Source organism: Dasypus novemcinctus, chromosome 18, assembly GCF_030445035.2.
Source record: "Dasypus novemcinctus isolate mDasNov1 chromosome 18, mDasNov1.1.hap2, whole genome shotgun sequence".
In the NCBI taxonomy this organism is placed as follows: Eukaryota; Metazoa; Chordata; class Mammalia; order Cingulata; family Dasypodidae; genus Dasypus; species Dasypus novemcinctus.
Genome location: NC_080690.1, coordinates 75,771,429 through 75,792,424, shown reverse-complemented (window position 1 = coordinate 75,792,424; position 20,996 = coordinate 75,771,429). Strand labels below are relative to the sequence as shown.

General features: G+C 40.1%; 1 protein-coding gene across 2 annotated transcripts in view; it reads left to right on the top strand.

Annotated features, from left to right (window-relative positions):
* Positions 1–20,996, top strand: part of LOC101428609 (zinc finger protein 665-like) — a 67,188-nt gene that overhangs the window by 28,561 nt on the left and 17,631 nt on the right. For both annotated transcript variants that reach the window (XM_058280737.2, XM_058280738.2), the window contains one exon: positions 9,208–9,334. In XM_058280737.2, coding sequence (XP_058136720.1) covers positions 9,208–9,334 — 127 coding nt within the window. The remainder of the gene's footprint in view (positions 1–9,207; positions 9,335–20,996) is intronic.

Here is a 20,996-nt window from a genome sequence, read left to right as displayed (position 1 = left end):
CATAGCTGTGCATTGACCACTTCAATCATTAGTAGTAAATTTTCATTATTTCAGTACTAATAATAAGAAAAAGACAAACAAGAAATTTCACCCCTCGATCTTTGTTTCCCCTGCTGTACATAGCTGCTATTTCTGGCTATTCTTGCACAGTTATTTATTTATTTATTTATTTATTTATGAACTGATTTATTCAGATATATTCACATAACATATGACCTATCTAAAGTGTATAATCAATTGTTTAGTATGGGTATCAGGGTATGCATATGATTCTCCATATACTTTTTTCATCACTTTAGCCTTTATTAGAGCATTTTGATTATTTCAATAATAATAATAAAAAAACACAGATAAGAAAATGCTTCGCCTCTCAAGTCTCTCTATGCATCCCCTGCTGTACATAGCTGCTATTTCTGACTATTCTTGCACAGTTACTTATTTATTAAGCAGTTTTATTGAGATATATTCATATACCATACTCTCTATCCAAAGAGTATAACCAGTGGTTATTAGCATAATCACAATGTTGTGCATTCATCATCACAAAAAGTTTTAGAATTATTTCATTACTCCAAAGAGAAAAACTACACACCCCTTAGCATGTCTTCCCTAGCCCTATATAACCACTAATCAACTTTCATCTTTATAAATTGATTTGTATTTACATTTTATATAAATGGCATCATACAGTATATTACACAATATATCTGTTTCATAGTAACACAGTCATACAGTATTTGTCCTTTGGTGTCTGGCTTGCTTCACTCAACATAATGTCTCCAAGTTCATCTATGTTGTCATATGCTTTACAATTTCATTTCTTCTTACAGCTGCATAATATTCCATTGTGTGAATACACCAGTTTGTTTTTCCATTCATAAGATGACAGACACCTGGGTTGTTTCCAACTTTTGGCAATCACGAATAATGTCACTATGAACATTGGTGTGCAGATGTCTGTTTGTGTCACTGCCCTCAGTTTTTCTGGGTATATACCCTCGGTTTTTCTGGGTATATACCCAGTAGTAGTAGTATTGGAGGGTCACATGGCAATTCTATATTCAACTTCTTTAAGAGCTCCCAAATGGTCCTCCACAGTGGCTGTACCATCCCACCAACAGTGAATAAGTGTTCCTATCTCTCCATATCCTTTCCAATACTTGTAGTTCTCTGTCTTTTAATAGTGGCCATACTGTTAGGTGTGAAATGATATCTCATTGTAGTTTTGATTTGCATTTCTGTACTCAGTAGTGATGTTGAGCATTTCTTCGTGTGTTTTTTTTTGTTTGTTTGTTTGTTTTGTCATTTGTATTATTTCTTTGAACAAATGTCTATTCAAGTCTTTTGCCCATTTTTCATTTGGGCTGTTTGTCTTTTTATTGTTGAATTTAAACATCTCTTTATATATTCTGCATGTTAAACCCTTATCAGACATATAATTTCCAAATATTTTTTTCCCATTGAGTTGGCTGCCTTTTCACCCTTTTGACAAAGACCTGTGAGGTGGAGAAGTGTTTAATTTTGAGGAGGTCCATTTAGCAATTTTTTCTTTTGTTGCGTTTGCTTTGGGTGTAATGTCCAGGAAACCACCTCTTACTACAATGTCTTGAAGATGTTTCCCTACATTTTCTTGTAGTAGCTTTATGGTCCTAACTTTTACATTTAGGTCTTTGATCCATTTTGAGTTGATTCTTGTGTAGAGAGTGAGATAGTGGTCCCTTTCCATCTTTTGGTTATAGATATGCGGTTGTCCCAGCCTCATTTCTTGAAGAGACTGTTTTGTCCCATTTACATTAACTTGGAAGGTTTGTCAAAAACCAGTTGATGGAATTGGATTTGGCTCAACTGATAGATCATCCACCTACCATATGGGAGGTCCAGGGTTCAAACCCAGGGCCTCCTTCCCATATGGTGAGCTGGCCCATGCACAGTGCTGATGTGCGCACGGAGTGCCATGTCACACAGGGCTATCCCCCGTGTAGGGGAGCCCCATGCGCAAGGAGTGCGCCCCACAAGGAGAGCTGCCCTGTGCGAAAAAAAGTGCAGCCTGTCCAGGAATGGCGCCACACACACAGAGAACTGACGCAGCAAGATAACACACACACAAAAGAGACACAGATCCCCAGTGCCACTGACAAGAATGAAAGTGGGCAGAGAACACACAGTGAATAGACATAGAGAGCAGACAACAGAGAGAGGGGGCAAGGGGAGAGAAATAAATAAAATAATAGTAATAATAAATATTTTTTTAAAATAAAAATAATTTTAAAAAACCAGTTGACTGTATAGGTGAGGGTTTATTTCTGGACTCTCAATTCTTCCACTGATCGATGTGTCTATCTTTATGCCAGTAGTATGCTGTTTTGACCACTGTAGCTTTGTAATATGTTTCAAGGTCAGGCAATGAAATGCCTCCCATGTCATTCTTTTTTAGAATGCTTTTGGCCATTCGGGTGCACTTTCCTTTCCAAGTGAATTTAATTGCCTTTTCTAATTCTGTAAAATCGACTGTTGGAAGTTTGATTGGTATTGCATTGAATCTATGAATCAGGTTACGTAGGATTGACATCTTCACAATATTTAGTCTTCCAGTCCATGAATATGGAATATCTTTCCATTTGTTCAGGTCTTCATTGATTTCTAGTATTGTTTCATAGTTTTCTGCACATAGGTCCTGTACTTCTTTGGTTAAATTAATTGCTAGGTATTTGAGTCTTTGTTGCTATTGTAAATGGAGTTTCCCCCCTGATTTCCTCCTCAGATTGTTTAGTATTAGAATACAAAAACATTACTGATTTTTGCATGTTGCTCTTCTATCTTGCCACTTTGGTGAACTCATTTAGTAGCTCAAGTAGCTTTGTCATGGATACTTAAGACTTTTCTAAGAACAGGATCATGTCATCCACAAACAGTGAGAATTTTAGTTCCTCTTTTCCTATTTGGATGCCTGTAATTTTGTTTTTCCTGTCTCATTGTCCTAGCTAGAATTTCTAGAACAAGGTTAAATAACAGTAGTGACAGTGGGCATCCTTGTCTTGTTCCCAATCTTAGACAGAAGGCTTTCAACCTTTCCCCCTTCAGTATGATGTTGGCTATGGGCTGTCATATATGTCTTTTACCATATTGAGGAATTTTCCTTCTATTCCTATTTTCTGAAGAGTTTTTATAAAGAATGGATACTGCATTTTGTCAAATGCCTTTCCTGTGTCAATTGAGATTATCATGTGGAAGTTCCCTCCAATTTGTAAATGTGCTGTATTACATTGCTTGATTTTCTTATATTGAGCCAGCCTTGCATACCAGGAATAAATTCCACTTGGTCATGATGTATAAGTCTTTTGATATGCTGTTAGATTTGATTTCCAAGTATTTTGTTGAGAATTTTTGCATCTATGTTCATTAGAGAGTGGCCTGTAATTTTCTTGTAATGTCTTTATCTGGCTTTGGTATTAGAGTTATGTTGGCTTCATAAAATGTGTTGGGTAATTTTCCCTCCTCTTCAGTTTTTTGGAAGAGTTTAAATAGGATTGGTGTTAATACTCTGAAATATTCTATAGCATTCGCCTTTGAAGCTATCTGGTCCTGGACTTTTCTTTTTGGGAGATTTTTGATGACAGATTCAATTTCTTTAAATGTGATTGGTTTGTTAAGTTCTTGTATATCTAATAGCATAGGTTGTGTATTTCCAGGAATGTGTCTATTTCATCTAGGTTGTTTTGTTAGTTGGCATACAGTTTCTTATAATGTCTTCTTTTTTTTTTTTAAGATTTATTTTATTTATTTCTTCCCCACTGCCTCATTTTGAGCTCATTGTGCTCTCTGTATGTTCTTTTCTGTCTGCTTGTCTTCTCTTTAGGCAGCACCAGGAACCAATCCTGGCACCTTCCAGAGTGGGAGAGAGGTGCTTAGTCTCTAGCACCACCTCTGCTCCCTGGTATGCTCAGTCTCCCATTGTCTCTACTCTGTCTTTTTGTTGCATCATCTTGCTGCAACAGCTGTCTGCATTGGCCAGCTCTCCTGCACAGACCACAACTCCACATGGGCCAGCTCTCCTGCATAGACCAGCACTCCACATGGGCCAGCTCACCATGCGGGCCAGCTTGCCTTTCACCAGGAGGCCCCAGGAATTGAACCCTGAACCTCCCATATGGTAGACGGGAACCCAGTCTCTTGAGCCACATCCGTTTCCCTCATAGTGCCCACTTATGATCCTTTTTATTTCTGTGGGGTCATTTCTGATTGTATTTATTTGCATCTTCTCAAATTAATTGATCTTCTCAAAGAACCAGCTCTTGGTTTTGTTGATTTTCTCTATTGTCTTTTTGTTCTCAATTTCATTTATTTCTGCTCTCATCTTTATTATTTCTTTCCTTTTGCTTTGCGATTGGTTTGCTGTTCTTTTTCTAGTTTCTCTAGTTGTTCAGTTAAGTCTTTGATTTTAGCTTGCTCTTCTTTTTTAATATGGGCAATTAGGGCTGTCAGTTTCCCTCTTAAGACTGCCTTTGAGGGAAGCAGATGTGGCTCAACTGATAGAGTGTCCGCCTACCATATGGGAGGTCCAGGGTTTTAACCCAGGGCTTCCTGGCCTGTGTAGTGAGCTGGCCCATGTTCAGCACTGCCGTGTGCAAGGAGTGCCATACCACACAGGGATGTGCCCTGTGTAGGGGAGCCCCACGCACAAGAAGTGCACCCTGCAACCAGCTACCCCACGCGATAAAAGCGCAGCCTGCCCAAGAGTGACACCACACACATGGAGAGCTGACGTAACAAGATGATGCAACAAAAAGAGACACAGATTCCTAGTGCCACTGAGAATGCAAGCAAACACAGTACACAGCAAATGAACACAGAGGAGGGGGGATGAAAGGGAGAGAAATAAATAAAAATTTTTAAAAATTTAAAAAATTTAAAAAACTAAAAAAACTGCCTTTGATATATTCCATAAAGTTTTTTGGGTTTTTAAAATTTATTTTATTTATTTATTTCTCTCCACCCCATTGTTGTTGTTTTTTTAATACGCTATGTCTGTTTGTTGGTGCTGGTCTTCTTCGTTTTGTTTTGTTTTGTTTTGTTTTTTAGGATGCATCCAGGAACAGAACCTGGGACCTCCCATGAGGGAGGGAGAGATGCCTAATTTCTTGAGCCACCTCTCCTCCCTGTTTTGTTGTGTCTCATTATGTTTTCCTCTGTGTCTCTTGTTGCATCATCTTGTTGCGTCAACTTGCCTCAACAGCCTGTCACATCAGTTTGCTGTCTGCTTGTATTCATTAGGAGGCACTGAGAACCAAACCCAGACTTCTCGTGTGGTAGGCAGGAGCTCAAACACTTGAACCACATCTGCTTCCCCCTATAAATTTTGATCAGTTGTGTTTTGATTTCATTTGTCTCAATATATTTACTGATTTCACTTGCAGTTTCTTCTGTGACCCACTGATTATTTCAGAGTGTGTTGTTTAGCCTCCACACATTTGGGAATTTACCTTTTTCCTGTCTATTATTGATTTCTACTTTCATTCCATTATGATCTGAGAAGGTGCTTTGTAAAATTTCAATCTTTTTATATTTGTTGAGAGGTACTTTGTGCCCCAATGTGTTCTAACCTGGAGAAAAATCCATGGGCACTTGAGAAGAATGTATAACCCTCTGAATTTGTATGCAGCATTCTGTATATGTCTTTTAGGTCTAACTCATTTATCGTATTGTTCATGTTCTCTGTTTCCTTGTTGATCTTCTGTCTAGTCATCTGTCTATTGATGTGAATGGTGTATTGAAGTCCCCAGTGATTGTCTAGAGATATCTGTTTCTCCCTTCAGTTTTGCCAGTTGGTCTCATGTATTTTGGTGCACTGTGGTTAGGTGTATAGATATTTATGACTGTTACATTTTCCTGGTGGATTGTCCCTTTTATTAATATATAATAGCCTTCTGTATCTTTTATAACTTCTGGCACTTAAGGTGTGTTTTGTCTGATATTAGTATAGCTAACTCTGCTCTTTTTTGGTTACTATTTGTGTGGAATATATTATTCCAACCTTTCACTTTCAGTCAGTTTGTATCCCTGGGTCTAAGGTGAGTATCTTTTAAGAAGTGTATGAGTGGCTCATATTTTTTATCTGTTCTGTCGGCCTGTATCTTTTGATTAGGGAGTTTAATCCATTTACATTCAGTGATATTATTGTAAATGCATTATTTCCTTCGGCCATTTTATTCTTTGGCTTTCATATGTCATATCATATTTTTGTCTTTTTACTCTTTTGGTTATCCTTTCTACTATTCTTTTTTCTATACTAATTTCCAGGCTTCACTCTACTGTCTTTTTCTTTCAGGCTCTAAAGCTTTCTTTAATATTTCCTGCATAGATTATTTTTTAAGAACTCTTTTAGTATCTGTTTGTGAATATTTTATACTCACCTTCAAATCTGAAGAACAATTTTCCTGGATAAAGCATTCTCAGTTGGCAGTTTTTCTCTCTTTTTTTTTTTAAAGATTTATTTTATTTATTTCTCTCCTCTTCCCCCCTCCCAGTTGTCTGTTCTCTGTGTCCATTGGCTGTGTGTTCTTCTTTTTGTACGCTTCTGTTGTTGTCAGTGGCACAGAAATCCGTGTTTCTTTTTGTTGCTTCATCTTGCTGCGTCAACTCTCCATTCTTGGGCAGGCTGCATTTCTTTCACACTGGGCAGCTCTCCTTATGGGCTACACTCCTTGCACGTGGGGCTTCCCTATGCAGGGGACGCCCCTGCATGGCACAGCACTCCTTGTGTGCATCAGCACTGGGCATGGGCCAGCTCCACATGGGTCAAGGAGGTCCAGGGTCTGAACCACGGACCTCCCATGTGGTAAATGGATGCCCCAACCACTGGGCCAAGTCCGCCTCCTGGCAGTTTTTCTCTTTTAGCATCCTCATTGTATCATACCACTGTCTTTTTGCCTCCATGTATCTGATGGGGAAAATACACTAGGTCTTACTGGGCATCCCTTGAATATGATTATTTGCTTCTCCTTTGCTTCTCAGAATTTCCTCTTTATCTTTGACATTTGACATTCTGAGTAGTATGTGTCTTCGAGTAAGTCAATTCATATTACTGAGTGTCCCCTGAATATGATTATTTGCTTCTCCTTTACTTCTCAGAATTTCCTCTTTATCTTTGACATTTGACGTTCTGAGTAGTACGTGTCTTTGAGTAAGTCTATTCATATTTATTCTGATAGGGTACAGTGCGCTTTTTGGACATGTAAGTTCATTTCTTTCATGAGAGTTGGGAAATTTACTATTACTTCCTCAAATACTCATCTGCCCCTGTTCCTTTTCTTCTTCTGGAAGTCCCATGACCCATATGTTGTGTTTCATGGTGTCATTCAACATTCTGAGTCTGTGTTCAATTTTTTCCATTCTTTTCTGCTCTTTTTTCTCTTCAATTTCAGCTATTCTCTCTCATCTCTTATTCTTTCTTCTCTCATTTTGAGTCTTCTCTTGTATGCCACTAATGTGTTTTTGATCTCACTTATTGTGCCTTTCATTCCCATGAGCTCTGTTACTTTTCTGTTCAGGCTTCCCAGTTGTTCTTAGTGCTCACTCAGTGTCTTCTTTTTTTTTTTTTTTCAATTTCTCTCCCCTTCCCCCTCCCCACCCAGTTGTCTGTTCTCTGTGTCTATTTTGCTGTGTGTTCTTCTTTGTCTGCTTCTGTTGTTGTCAGTAGCACGGGAATCTGTGTTTCTTTGTGTTGCATCATCTTGCTGTGTCAGCTCTCCGTGTGTGTGCCGCCATTCTTGGGCAGGCTGAACTTTCTTTCACACTGGGCGGCTCTCCTTACGGGGCGCACTCCTTGAGCGTGGGGCTCCCCTATGCGGGGGACACCCCTGCATGGTGCGGCACTCCTTGCGCGCATCAGCACTGCGCATGGGCCAGCTCCACACGGGTCAAGGAGGCCCAGGGTTTGAACCGCGGACCTCCCATGTGGTAGACGGACGCCCTAACTACTGGGCCAAGTCCACTTCCCTCAGTGTCTTCTTGATGTCATTTTTCTCCTTACCCATATTGCCTTTCAACTCATTCCATTGTTTTTGGAAATCTGTGTGCATCTTGTTAATTAGTTCTCTCAAATCCTGCATCTCTTCTGGGGCTTTTTGTATTCCTTTTCTTGGGAATAATGTTGACAACCTCATTTTAATTAAGTACAGTTTATGGATATTCATTCTACTGAAGATGCTGAAGGTGATATTTATATAAGGGGACATATGAAAATTTTAAAAATCTGTCATTCAGAGATGACTACAGTTGCAATGATTTGTGTGTGTGTATGTGTATGTGCATGCCCAGGAGCCTGTGGTATATACAAAATACATTGTCATTACATAAATAATTTTAACCTTTATATTAACATGTGAAAATGCCTTAAATGCTTTCCATGGAATTAAAGGTATTCTACGTTATCATGTTACTGAGATAATACTAATAAGAATAGTAACTCATTAGGTGTGATATATGTATCTGTGCATGTATATAATGATCTTTTATGTAGTCCCATGTTGTTAGACTTGAACTTGTTTCTAGCTTTCTCAGTTAGGAAAGCCCGTTAATGCTGAATATGTTTCTTAATTGTTTGATTTTTTAGTCTCAATTCCAAAGCCCAATGTCCTGGGTTCAAGTGTTGGGTCTGCCATTTATTAGCTTTTTGATCTGAGTCAGATTCTCTACGTTCTTTTGACTCATTCATCTCTCTAAAGTAGAGTTCGATCTTTCTCTAATAAACTTTAACATCATTAAGTGGTTAACTTAAGTAAAGCATTTAGAGTAACACTGAGCATATAAGTATTCAAAAACTGTTAGTCATTGCTCTTGCTGTCTCCTCAACAATATTTAGATTCTACCTTTATAAACCAATTTGTTCTTTTTCATTCCTGAAGACACTACTACTCTAGCTCATCTCAAAATTGACTGTTTTTTTTTTTTGTACATCGTATCTACCACTTCCATATAGATGACTTTGTATTGAATAATTTTATTTGTATCCTTTTTGTAATTCACAAAAATTTGAAGTTCATAGTAATTTATATCCTTTCATGGAAAAGCATGATAAAATAACTTGTTCAGAATTAAGCTACATGAATCTGTGAACACACATCAATTGAATTAATCCTTAACCCTCATTTTGTGGGAGGGTAAGAGTGCCCCCCATGGTCACTTGGTGAAATGTGTTTTTCATTTCAGGGACAATTGACATTCCGGGATGTGGCCATAGAATTCTCTCAGGAGGAATGGGAATTCCTGGACCCTGAGCAGAGGGCTTTGTACAGAGACGTGATGTTGGAGAACTACAGAAACCTGGTCTCCCTGGGTAAGGATAACTTCCTTCCAGAAGTCAGGCGGGGCCCTTGGGTACTGTACTAGTCAAAGGGGTGCTGATGCAAAGTGCCAGAAATCTGTTGGTATTATAAAGGGTATTTATTGGGGTAGAATATTACAGTCACAAGACTGTAATGTGTAAGTTACTTCCCCCACCAGAGTCTGTTGCCACGTGTTAGAGCAAGATGGCTGCCATCTCTGTGAGGGTTCAACCTTCCTCTTCCTCCTAAGCCTCCTTGGTACCAGCTCTTTCCAATGTCTACTACAGGCTGGCATAAGGTTTTGTCTCTCTCCCAGGGGCTCGATTCTTTCTGGGCTCAGCTGCTCTATTCTCTTCACAAGATCACCTGTAGACTAGCAGGCTTTCTCTCTTCCGGAGCCTCTGCTGAGTATAATGGAGCCTTCTCTCTTTCCTCACTTATTTACTTCTCTGTGTATTTACTTCTCAGGACTCCAGCATCAAAACTCCAACTCTCTCCTCTGTCATGTCATTTTCTCTACTGATGTGTTGAATCAAAGCCTTGATTATAATTTAATCAACTAAAAATGAAACCTCTGAATCTAATGCAATCTAATATGCCCAGAGGAACAGACCAGTTTTCAAATATAATCCAATATCTACTTTTGGAATTCATAAATATTATCAAAATGCTAGAGATATCTTTGCATTTTGCCTTGGGAGTCACGTGGGATCCTCAGCTGTGTGTTGAAGTAAGATGGTCCTTGTCTCTGATGGTCTCTGCCTTCCCTCTGGGCTTCCTCTTCCTCTTGAGGCTCTGTGGACCCAGCTTCTTGAGGCTCTGTCCTTCAGTGATCCTAGAGTCCTCTCTCTCCTGGCATATGGCTTCTTTCTTTCCAGACCTCCTGTATCAGTCTTTGTTCTCCTTTTGTCCCAGTCTCAACTATAAGCTATCAGGCAAAATGTCTCATCTCTTCCCAGGGCTTCAGCTGTTTAAGCTTTTTCCTTTCAGTTCACATGGCAGCCTTAAAAATGACAGAGCTCTTTCTCTTCCATGTATCTCAATGTGTGTCTGTGTATATCAGACCCAGCAAGGGGGCAGAATCCCAACCTGAGTTAGGCCTATTGACATAGCCCAATGAAAAGCCTTAAATAGACCTTATCAAGTAATCTTTTTTATCTTTAATGACTTTTTTTTCAGATTTATTTATTTATTTCTCCTCACTCCCTCCTTGTTTGAGCTCACTGTCTATTCCTTTTGTGCTCATCTTCCTTTTTTTTAGGAGGCACCGGGAACTGAATTTGGGGCCTCTCAAGTTGAGGGAGGCACCTAATCACTTGAGCCACCTCTGTTCCCGTTTTTATTTCTTAAGATTTATTTCTTTTATTTTTTTTTTTTTAATTTTTTTTTTTTTTATTGACTTTGTAATAATATTACATTAAAAATATATATGTGAGGTCCCATTCAACCCCACCCCCCCCACCCCCCCTCTCCGCCCCCCCAACAACACTCGTTCCCATCATCATGACACATCCATTGGATTTGGTAAGTACATCTTTGGGCACCTCTGCACCTCATATACATTGGTTCACATCATGGCCCATACTCTCCTCTATTCCATCATGTAGGCCCTGTGAGGATTTACAATGTCCGGTGATTACCTCTGAAGCACCATCCAGGGCAGCTCCATGTCCCGAAGACGCCTCCACCTCTCATCTCTTCCTGCCTTTCCCCATACCCTTTGTCCATTATGTCCACTTTTCCCAATCCAATGCCACCTCTTCTATGTGGACACTGGATTGGTTGTGTCCATTGCACCTTTATGTCGAGAGGAGGCTCAGATTCCACCTGGATGCTGGATGCAATCCTCCCATTTTCAGTTGTAATCACTCTAGGCTCCATGGTGAGATTTATTTCTTTTAATTTATACCCTGCCTTGTTTACGCTCACTGTCTGCTCTCCATGTCCATTCACTGTGTGCTCATCTTCTCTTTAGGAAACACTGGGAACCAAACCTGGGATCTCCCATATGGGAGAGAAGTGCTCAATCGCTTGAACCCCCTCCACTCCCTGCTTTGTTGTGTCTCTCATTGTGTTTCCTCTTTGTGTCTCCTTTGTTGTATCAGATGGCTGTCTTGCTTGTCTTCTCTAGGAGGTACTGGGAACCAAACCCTGGACCTCCCATGTGGTAGGCAGATACTCAATCACTTGAGCCATATCCGCTTTCCCCTCAATGTCTTCTTGATGTCTTTCATCTCTTTAGCTTGTCTTCTCCAGAAGGCACTGGGAACTGAACCCAGGACGTCCCATGTGGTAGGTGGAAGCTCAATCACTTGAGCCACGTCTACTTCCCTATCAAGTAATCTGAATTAAAGAGGCCCCTCAGCTGAATTTAATTCAAAGAATATCACACCCTGAGTACTAGATTAGTTTATAAACCAAATCTTCCTTTTTTGGGGATTTATAAAATAATCTCAAACTGCCACAATGTCCCAAATGGGGTACATAGTTCAATCTGCCGTATTTCTAGTTTCTCGACATCCATAAGAAACCAACACTTCATATTGCCTGATATTTTTCAAATAAAATTTTATTGAAGTATATTATTCATACATGAACAAACATAAACATTGTATGATAAGAGTTGTAAATTTACAAAACAGCATGCATAATAAGGTTCCCATTCATTGCCTACCACCAACACCTTGCATTGCTGTGAAACATTTGTTACAAACTATGAAAGAGCATTGTCAAAATATTACTAACTATAGCCCATATCTTACATTTGGTGTATTTTCCCCCAGCTCCCCTAATTATTATTTTTTAAATAAATCAGTTTTATTGATACATATTAAGAAAGCATACAATTCATCCAAAGTGTGCAATTAATGGTATTTGTTATACTCACATAGTTGTACATTCCACACTTCAATAATTATTATTTTCATTATTTCAATAATAATAAAAAATAGACAAACAAGAAAATACTTAACCTCTCAATCTCTCTATGCTTCCCCTGCAGTAGATAGCTGCTATTTTTGGCTATTCTTGTACAATTACTTATTTATTAAGCATTTTTCTCGAGATAAATTCACATACCACATGATCTATCCAGCGTGCATAATAAATGACTTTTTGTATAATCACAATCTTGTGCATTCATCATCCCCCAAAAATTTGGAACAATTTCATTACTCAAAAAAGAAAAACTCCATACCCATTAGCAGTCCTTCCCTAGCCCTACATAACTACTAATCTAATTTCATCTTTAGAAATTAATTTATATTTACATTTCATATAAATCCAATGCTACAATATGTAGTACTTTGTGTCTGGTTTATTTTACTTAGTGTTTGTGGGGTTATTTTTTGTCTGACATTAACATCTTGCAGTGTTAGCATGTATTTGTTCAATTTCAAAGAAAAACAGTCTTATATATGCAATTTTAGCCATACTTATATTTTGCATGAAGTTTTACTATGCTGTACAGTCCCATGTTACATTTTTTAGCTTTCCTTTTAATAATATACATGACCTTAGACTTCCTCTTTAAACCACTTTCATACCCATGACAACATAGATGAACATGGAAGACAGTATGTTGAGTGAAGCAAGCCAGACACAACAGGACAAATACTGTATGTGTAACATATTGTGTGATTAAAAAACAAAACTTATGTATCCAGTACTTTAATTGAGAAGTTGATATTTTTATTCAACTGTGCTTTCTTTTTATGTTTTAGTTGTTTATATTTTCAATTATTAAATTTACAAAATAAAGTTAAAAATTTTTTTTAAAAATCTAATTATGACACAAGCTGTCTAAAAGGAGGGTCGGCAAACCATGGCCCATGGATCAGTGCAACCCAATGCCTATTTGTATATAGTCTATAAGCTAAAGATGGTTGATGGCTTTAAGTGGTTGATGATGAAAATTCAAAGAGGAATGATATTTCATGATGCATGAAAATTATATGAAATTCATATTTCATTGTCTATAAGTACAGTTTTATTAGAACATACACACAAACATAATGTCCTCCAGGTTCACATCAATGCACAACAATATAAAGTTCTTCCATTGCTAGAATCACAGTAAGTCTATATAGCATAATAGTAAGTCTACTCTAATCCATTATTCATTCCCCAATTCTGAGGATTCTGGGATGCTGATGCCCACTCCCCCTCTAATTGAGAGGGCTCTTAGATCCCATGGGGCAAATACATAAGACTATCTTGCTTGCAGTTGAAGATTCTCTGTTCCTTGAAATGGTCATATTCCATCATCATTTCCTTGTTACTTGTCCTGGGTAAGTCCAATGAACTGGAAAGTAGGTGTTACAAATCTGTTGAGATTCAGGGCACAACTGGCACATGGGCAGCCCAAAGATATAAGTCTCTTGGACATACACCTATCTACTCTAGTACTAACTATAGATTCAAATAGAAGGGGCAGAAGAGCCATCTGTAGGGAAACCACAACTGACTCTCAACTCTTGTCACACTGGGGAGCATAAATTGCAAAGTAGGGCCCACTGGCAGGGCACCAAACTCCTGAGCTATCTACCCTGCCTATAGTGTCTGGATGTCTCCAGAGCCTGAGGAGCCCCGCTGTTTGAGACAGTATTTACTTTGGCAGTCAATGATATCCTTTCTGTTACCCAACACTTCTTCAAAATTGAAACCAACAAAATAACTGAATACAATTAATAGGAAAATGATATAATAATGAATAAAATACAAAATTTTTTGAAAAGTTTAAAATAATAAAAAATATATAAAATTTAAAAATTTTTTTCACATCATATCTTTCCTTGCTGTATAAATGCCTTTTATCATATTGAGGAATTTTCCTTTTATTCCTATCTTATGAAGTGTTTTTATCAAGAAAGGAGGCTGGATTTTGTGGAATGCCTTTTCCGCATCAATTGAGGTGATCATGTTTTTTTTCCCTTTAGTTTGTTATTGTGGTCTATTACACTGTTTGATTTTCATGTTGAACCAGCCTTGCATACCAGGAATAAAGCCCACTTGGTCTTGATATATAAGTCTTTTGATATGTTGTTGGATTCGGTTTGCAAGTATTTTGTTGAGAAATTTTACATCTGTGTTCATTAGAGAGATTGGTCTGTAATTTTCTTTTTTTGTAGTATCTTTATCTGACTTTGGTATTAGTGATGTTGACTTCATAAAATGTCTAGGTTAATTTTTCCTCCTCTTCAATTTTTTTGGAAGAGTTTAAACAGGATGGTGTTATTTCTTTTCGAAATGCTTGGTAGAGTTCACCTCTGAAGCCATATGGTCCTGGACTTTTATTTCCTGGGAGATTTTTGATGACAGATTCAATCTCATTAAATATGGTTGGTTCATTAAGTTCTTGTATTTTATATTTATTGAAAGCTGCAGGGAAGCAGACTTGGCCCAATGGATAGGGCATCCGCCTACCACATGGGAGGTCCATGGTTCAAACCCCGGGCCTCCTTGACCCATGTGGAGCTGGCCCATGTGCAGTGCTGATGCGTGCAAGGAGTGCCACGCCACACAGGGGTGTCCCCCACGTAGGGGGGTCCCACGCACAAGGAGTGCACTTGGTAAGGAGAGCCGGCCAGGGCAAAAGAAAGTGCAGCCTCTTCAGAAATGGCACCGCACACACGGAGAGCTGACACAACAAGATGATGCAACAAAAAGAAACCGATTCCCGTGCCGCTGGCAACAACAGAAGCGGACGAAGAACAACACGCAGCAAATAGACATTATTATTCTAGCAGTGGACGATCTTGTGTCACTGATATAAAGGCAGAGTTTCTGAGGGGAGGGAGGAGGTAAAAATAAGTGTAACAGGGCATTTTGGGGGTGCTGGAATTGTTCTCAATGACATTGCAATGATGGATATCACCATTAAACATTTGTCAAAACTTACAAAAATGCTCGGTGCTAAGTGTAAACTACTGATGATGGTTAGTAGCAATGCTTCAATATGTGTTCATCAACTGGAACAAATGTGCAATACTAATCAAAGATGTTGCTAATGTGGAAATTGTAGGAGGGGGAGGGGGTGGGATATAGGAATATCCCTATATTTTCTAAGTATCATTTATGGAATCTAAAGTCTCTTTAAAAATTAAGTTAAAATTTTTAAAAAGACAACAGGTGTTCAAGAGGATATGGATAAATTGAAGGTTAAGTACATTGTTGGTAGGAATGTAAAATGGTACAGCCACTGCAGAAAACAATATGGTAGTTTCTAAAAAAATCAAAGACAGAATTCCAGCAAAGATTCGGCAATTTGTCTTCTAGAAATAAACCCAAAGAAAATGAAAACTTGGTCTCAAATAGATACTGGTACAATAATGTTTATAGCAGCAATAGTCACTGTACACAAAGGGTGGAAAGAACTCATGACCAGCAACAGTTAAATGGATAAAGAAAATATAGTATAATACACATAATGGAATATTAATTGTAAGAGAGAATGACATTTTGAGACATGCTTCAACATGGAAGGACCTTGAAAATATTATGCTCAGAGAAATAAACAAGACACAGAGGGACAAATAATCTACCATGTCACTTACAATGGATGTCTAGAAATAGTAAATTTGCAGAGTCAAAAGTAGATTAGAGGTTACAAGAGGATGGGAATGGAGAAAGAATATAAGTTTGGTGGATATGGAGCTTTGTTTAAAATAAATAACAACTTCAAAGACCACCATGAATAAAGTGAAAAGACAAATCATAGAATTCAAGAAAATATCTGAAAGCCATATATATAATGAGGGAATTGTAGTTAGAACACACAAAGAACTATTACAACTGAATAACTGATAGACAAACAATCCAATTAATATGTGGTCTGAGGATGTGAACAGACACTTCTCCAACAAAGATATATATATATATTGAATAACCACCCGAAAAAGTGTTCATCAACTTAGTTATCAGGAAAATGCAAATGCAAACTACAATTAAAAAAATCATTTCACACGCACTATGATAGCTAAAAGAAAAAAGAAAGGCAGAAAAATAGGAAGATGACGGACTAGAAAGAAATAGGACTCTCTTCTCTCCCGGAAAAACAGCTAGAGGACAAGTAGAGATAGTCTGGGAAAAATCTTCTGGGGTTTAGGACACCAGGGAAAGCAGGACACCACACGGAAGAGAGAGGCACAAAGGAAAAGAACCACAATGGCAAAACTATGACTTAAAAACACCCAGGAACAGAGCAGGTGGGGCCATGCCACTGGCTTGGAAGGCAGCAAGGTCTACAGAGATCCAACCCTCTCAATCTTCCTCTCTACTGACTGGGACTGGTTCTTGAGGACATAGAGAAGAGAGGAATTATTTCCTACCTGAGAAAAGGGAGGGGGGTGCCAACAAAAGTTGGAAACTGCCTCTGAGAAAGTTTGAATTAGAGGCTCTGAGCCTCCAGGCAGGATACTCTATCACTTTGATCTGGTATGTGTTACAGTGAATGTACTCTGACCAGGCGTTGAACTGAGAGGTTTGTTCAAAGAGTCCCACCTCTGGGCAGTCCAAGGAAGTGCACGTGAGGAAATTAAGTAAATTAGGGGAAGCAGATGTGGCTCAAGTGATAAGGGCTCTGCCTACCATATGGGAGGACCCGGGTTCAATCCCTGGGGCTTCCTGGTGAAAAAGAAGAAAAGAATGCATGCCTGTGCAGCGAGCCAGCGCCCACATGACAAGCAGAGTGCCCGCCTGATGACCTGAGTGCCCATGTGGGTGCCCACGTGGTGAGCCAAATGCCCACATGAGTGCCCACATGGCAAGCCAAGTGCCTGCATGACTGCCTGCTTGGTGAGCCAATGCCCGTGTAGCAAGCCAGTGTCCATGCGAGTGCCTGTGCGGTGAGCCAAGTGCCCATGTAGCAAGCTGAGTGTCCACATGGTAAGCCAGTGACTGCACAAGTGAGTCACACAGCAAGATGATGATGCTGCAACAAAAGAGAGACGAAGGGGAGAGCCAAGGTGAAGCACAGCCGAGACCAGGAACCGAGGTGGGGCAAATGACAGCAAACCTCTCTCCCCATCAGAGGTTCCCAGGATCAAATCCTGGTGAATCCTAGAGGAGAAAGACAAGAAGAGAAGACAAAAAGAGAAAGATAAAGAAGATCACACAGCAAATGGACACAGACAGCAAAAACAGCAGGGTGGGGGAGGGACAGGGGAAGAAAAAAAGGTAAATTAGTGAGAGGTTTTTTCTGGCCTTTACAGGCTAACTTCCCAAAGGCCTCGGAAGAGGTTCTGAAGCCCATTACTGGGTCCAGGGCCCAGATTTGAGCAACTAGCAGAGATAATCCTAAAAACCCAGAACAGGCTGAATGAAGAATCAAAGAACAGTAGTAAAACACAGCCCACTTCCACTAAAATCCTTACAAAACAGAGAGAAATTAAGCACCTGTATAAACTCACCATCCTAATCAGATGCCTAGACATCAGCAAAAAATTACAATCCATACTAAAAAAAATGGAATGAGTGCCATGAAAACGTATGTATCAAACCCCAGAAGAAACAGAGGATTTGAGACAATTAATGAGATGTGCGCAACTTTCAAAATTCAAATTAATGAGTTGAATGAAAATATGGGGAAATGGATGTGGCTCAACCACTTGGGCACCCACCTATCACATGGGAGGTCCTGGGATTCAGGCCCTGGTTCCTCCTAAAGACAATGAGCAGATGCCATGTGCTGCTCCAACAGAGCTAGATGCCACCATAGCAGAGCTTTATGACTCCTCCTGCCACAACAGGGCTAGATGCCACCTTCTGCCGCAAAAGAGCTACATACTGTCTCCCACCACAACAAGCTAGCCTCTGCTTCCACCACAACAAGCAGAGGCAACAGCCAGCAGACACCACAGCCCACAGGGAGCAGATGTGGCTCAGTCTGTTGAGCACTCACCTTTCATGTAGGAGGTCCCAGGTTCAGTTCCCAGTACCTCCTGAAGGCAAGCAAACAATGAACAGACAGAGGAGTGAATCATCTGGGGGAAGAAGGGAATAAAGAAAAATAAATTTAAAAAAAAATGTATATAAAAAGGGCAATATGGCTAAAGAAATGAACAATATCAAGAAAACATGGAGTGAGCACAAAGAATTTGAAATCCTGAGTAGAAAGGTAAGAGTTCATGGGAAGGAAAGATACAATATGTGAGTCCAAAAACACATTAGAGGCATACAAAATCAGACTCAAGATGATGGAAGAAAGAAAGGGATAATAAAGACAGAACAGCTGAAATTGAAGAGACAAAAGAACAGGGAGAAAAGAATGGAAACAACTGAGCAGGGGTTCAGGGAGTTGAATGACAACACAAAATGCAACAACATACTTATCGTAGGAGTTCTAGAAGGAGAAGAGAAGGAAAAGGGGGCAGAAAGAGTATTTGAGGAAATAATAGCTGAAAATTTCCCAGCTCTCACAAAAGAAATGAACGTATATGTCCAAGAAGCACACCATACCCCAATGAGAATAAATCCAAATGGACCTACTCCAACACACATACTACATAAAATGTCAAATGTCAAAGATAAAGAGAAAATCCTGAGAGCAGCAAGGGAGAAGTAAACCATCACGTACAAGGGACACTGAATAAGAGTGCAGATTTCTGATCAGAACCCACGGAGATGAGAAGACAGTGGTATGGGAGAATTAGGATACTGAAAGGAAAATTGCCAGCTGAGAATTCTGTATTCAAAAAAATGAAGGTGAGGGAAATCAGATGTGCTTCAAGTAACTGGGCTCCTGCCTACCTCAAAGGAAGTTTGGAATCAGTTCCTGATGCCTCCTAGAGAAGACACACAAGGCAGCAAGCTGATGTGATAGGCTGGCACAGCAAGCTGATGCAATGAGATGATGCAACCAAGAGATACAACAAAGCAGGGAGTGGAGGGGGCTGAGGTGATTAGGTGTCTCCCTACTCTATGGGAGGCCCTGGGTTCGGATCCTGGTGCCTCCTAAAAGCAACAAGGAAGGTGAACAGATGCAGCAAGTGCAAACAATGAGGGGTTGGGTAGAAATAAAATAAATCTTAAAAAAAAATATGAAGGTGAGTATAAAATGTTCATAAGACTAAGAGAGTTTGTAACAAAGAAACCACCTTGCAGGAAATATTAAAGGAAGCCTTACAGCCTGAAAGAAAAAGACAGAAGAGGGAGGCTTGCAGGAGAGTATAAAAGAAAGAACAGCAGAAAGGATAAGCTAAAGAGTAAAAAGACAAAAATATGATGACATATGAAAACCAAAGAATAAAATGGTGGAAGTAAATAATGCATTTACGATCATCATCCACGTGGAATCTAAGACCCCTCTCAATAAAGAGGTGGAGTGGACATAACCATCCCAGGGTCCACAGGATGGAGGAATAGAGTATGGATTAGAGTGGATTTACTGATATTCTACTATGGAACTATTGTGATTAGTAATGGAAGAAATTATAGCATTGATGTGGAGAAAGTGGCCAGGGTCGCTGCTGAGGGTGGGGAGGAGGAAGAAGAGATATGATGTGGGGGCATTTTTAGGACTTGGAGTCATCCTGGGTGGTACTGCAGGGACAGATGCAGGACATTGTATGTCCTGCCATGGCCTACTGGGTGGACAGGGGAAGAGTATAAACTACAATGTAAACCATTATCCATGTGGTGCTGCAGGGCCCCAAAATGTATTCACCAAATGCAGTGAATGTCCCACGATGATGAAAGAGGTTGTTGATGTGGGAGGAGTGGGATGAGGGGGGTGGGAGGTATATGGGAACCTCTTATTTTTTTTAATGTAACATTTAAAAAAACACATTTATGGGAAATGGATGTGGCTCAAGTAATTGGGCTCCTGTCTACCATATAGACCCATGTGGAGAGCTGGCCCATGTGGAGAGCTGGCTCACACAGAGTGCTGCCTTGTGCAAGAAGTGCCCCCTACACAGGAGAGCTCCCCACACAAGGAATGCCGCCCTGCACGGGAATGCCCTCTGTGCAAGGAGTGCCACCCTGTGCAGGAGTGCCCCCCGAGCAAGGAGTGCTGCCCCGCGCAGGAGTGCAGCCCGCCCAAGAGTGCCACCCACACAGAGAACTGATGCAGCAAGATGACGCAACAAAAAGAGACACAGAGAAGAGACAATAAAAGACAAAATGAACTAGGGAGCTGAGGTGGCGCAAGAGAATGATCGCCTCTTTCCCACTCCAGAAGGTCCCAGGATCAGCTCTCAGAGCCGCCTAATGAGAATACAAGCAGACACAGAAGAACACATAGTGAATGGACAGAGAGAGCAAACAATGGGGAGAATGGGGAGGGGAGAGAAATAAATAAATCTTTTTAAAAAATGCATGTACAGTAATATCATTGAATGTGAATGGATTATACTCACCAACCAAAAGATATAGGTGGGAAGCGGACTTGGCCCAGTGGTTAGGGCATCTGTCTACCACATGGGAGGTCCGCGGCTCAAACCCCAAGCCTCCTTGACCCGTGTGGAGTTGGCCCATGCACAGTGCTGATGCGTGCAAGGAGTGCCGTGCCACAGGGGTGTCCCCCGTGTAGGGGAGCCCCACACGCAAGGAGTGTACCCCGTAAGGAGAGCCGCCCAGCACGAAAGAAAGTGCAGCCTGCTCAGGAATGGCGCCGCACACACGGAGAGCTGACACAACAAGATGACGCAACAAAAAGAAACAGATTCCCGTGCC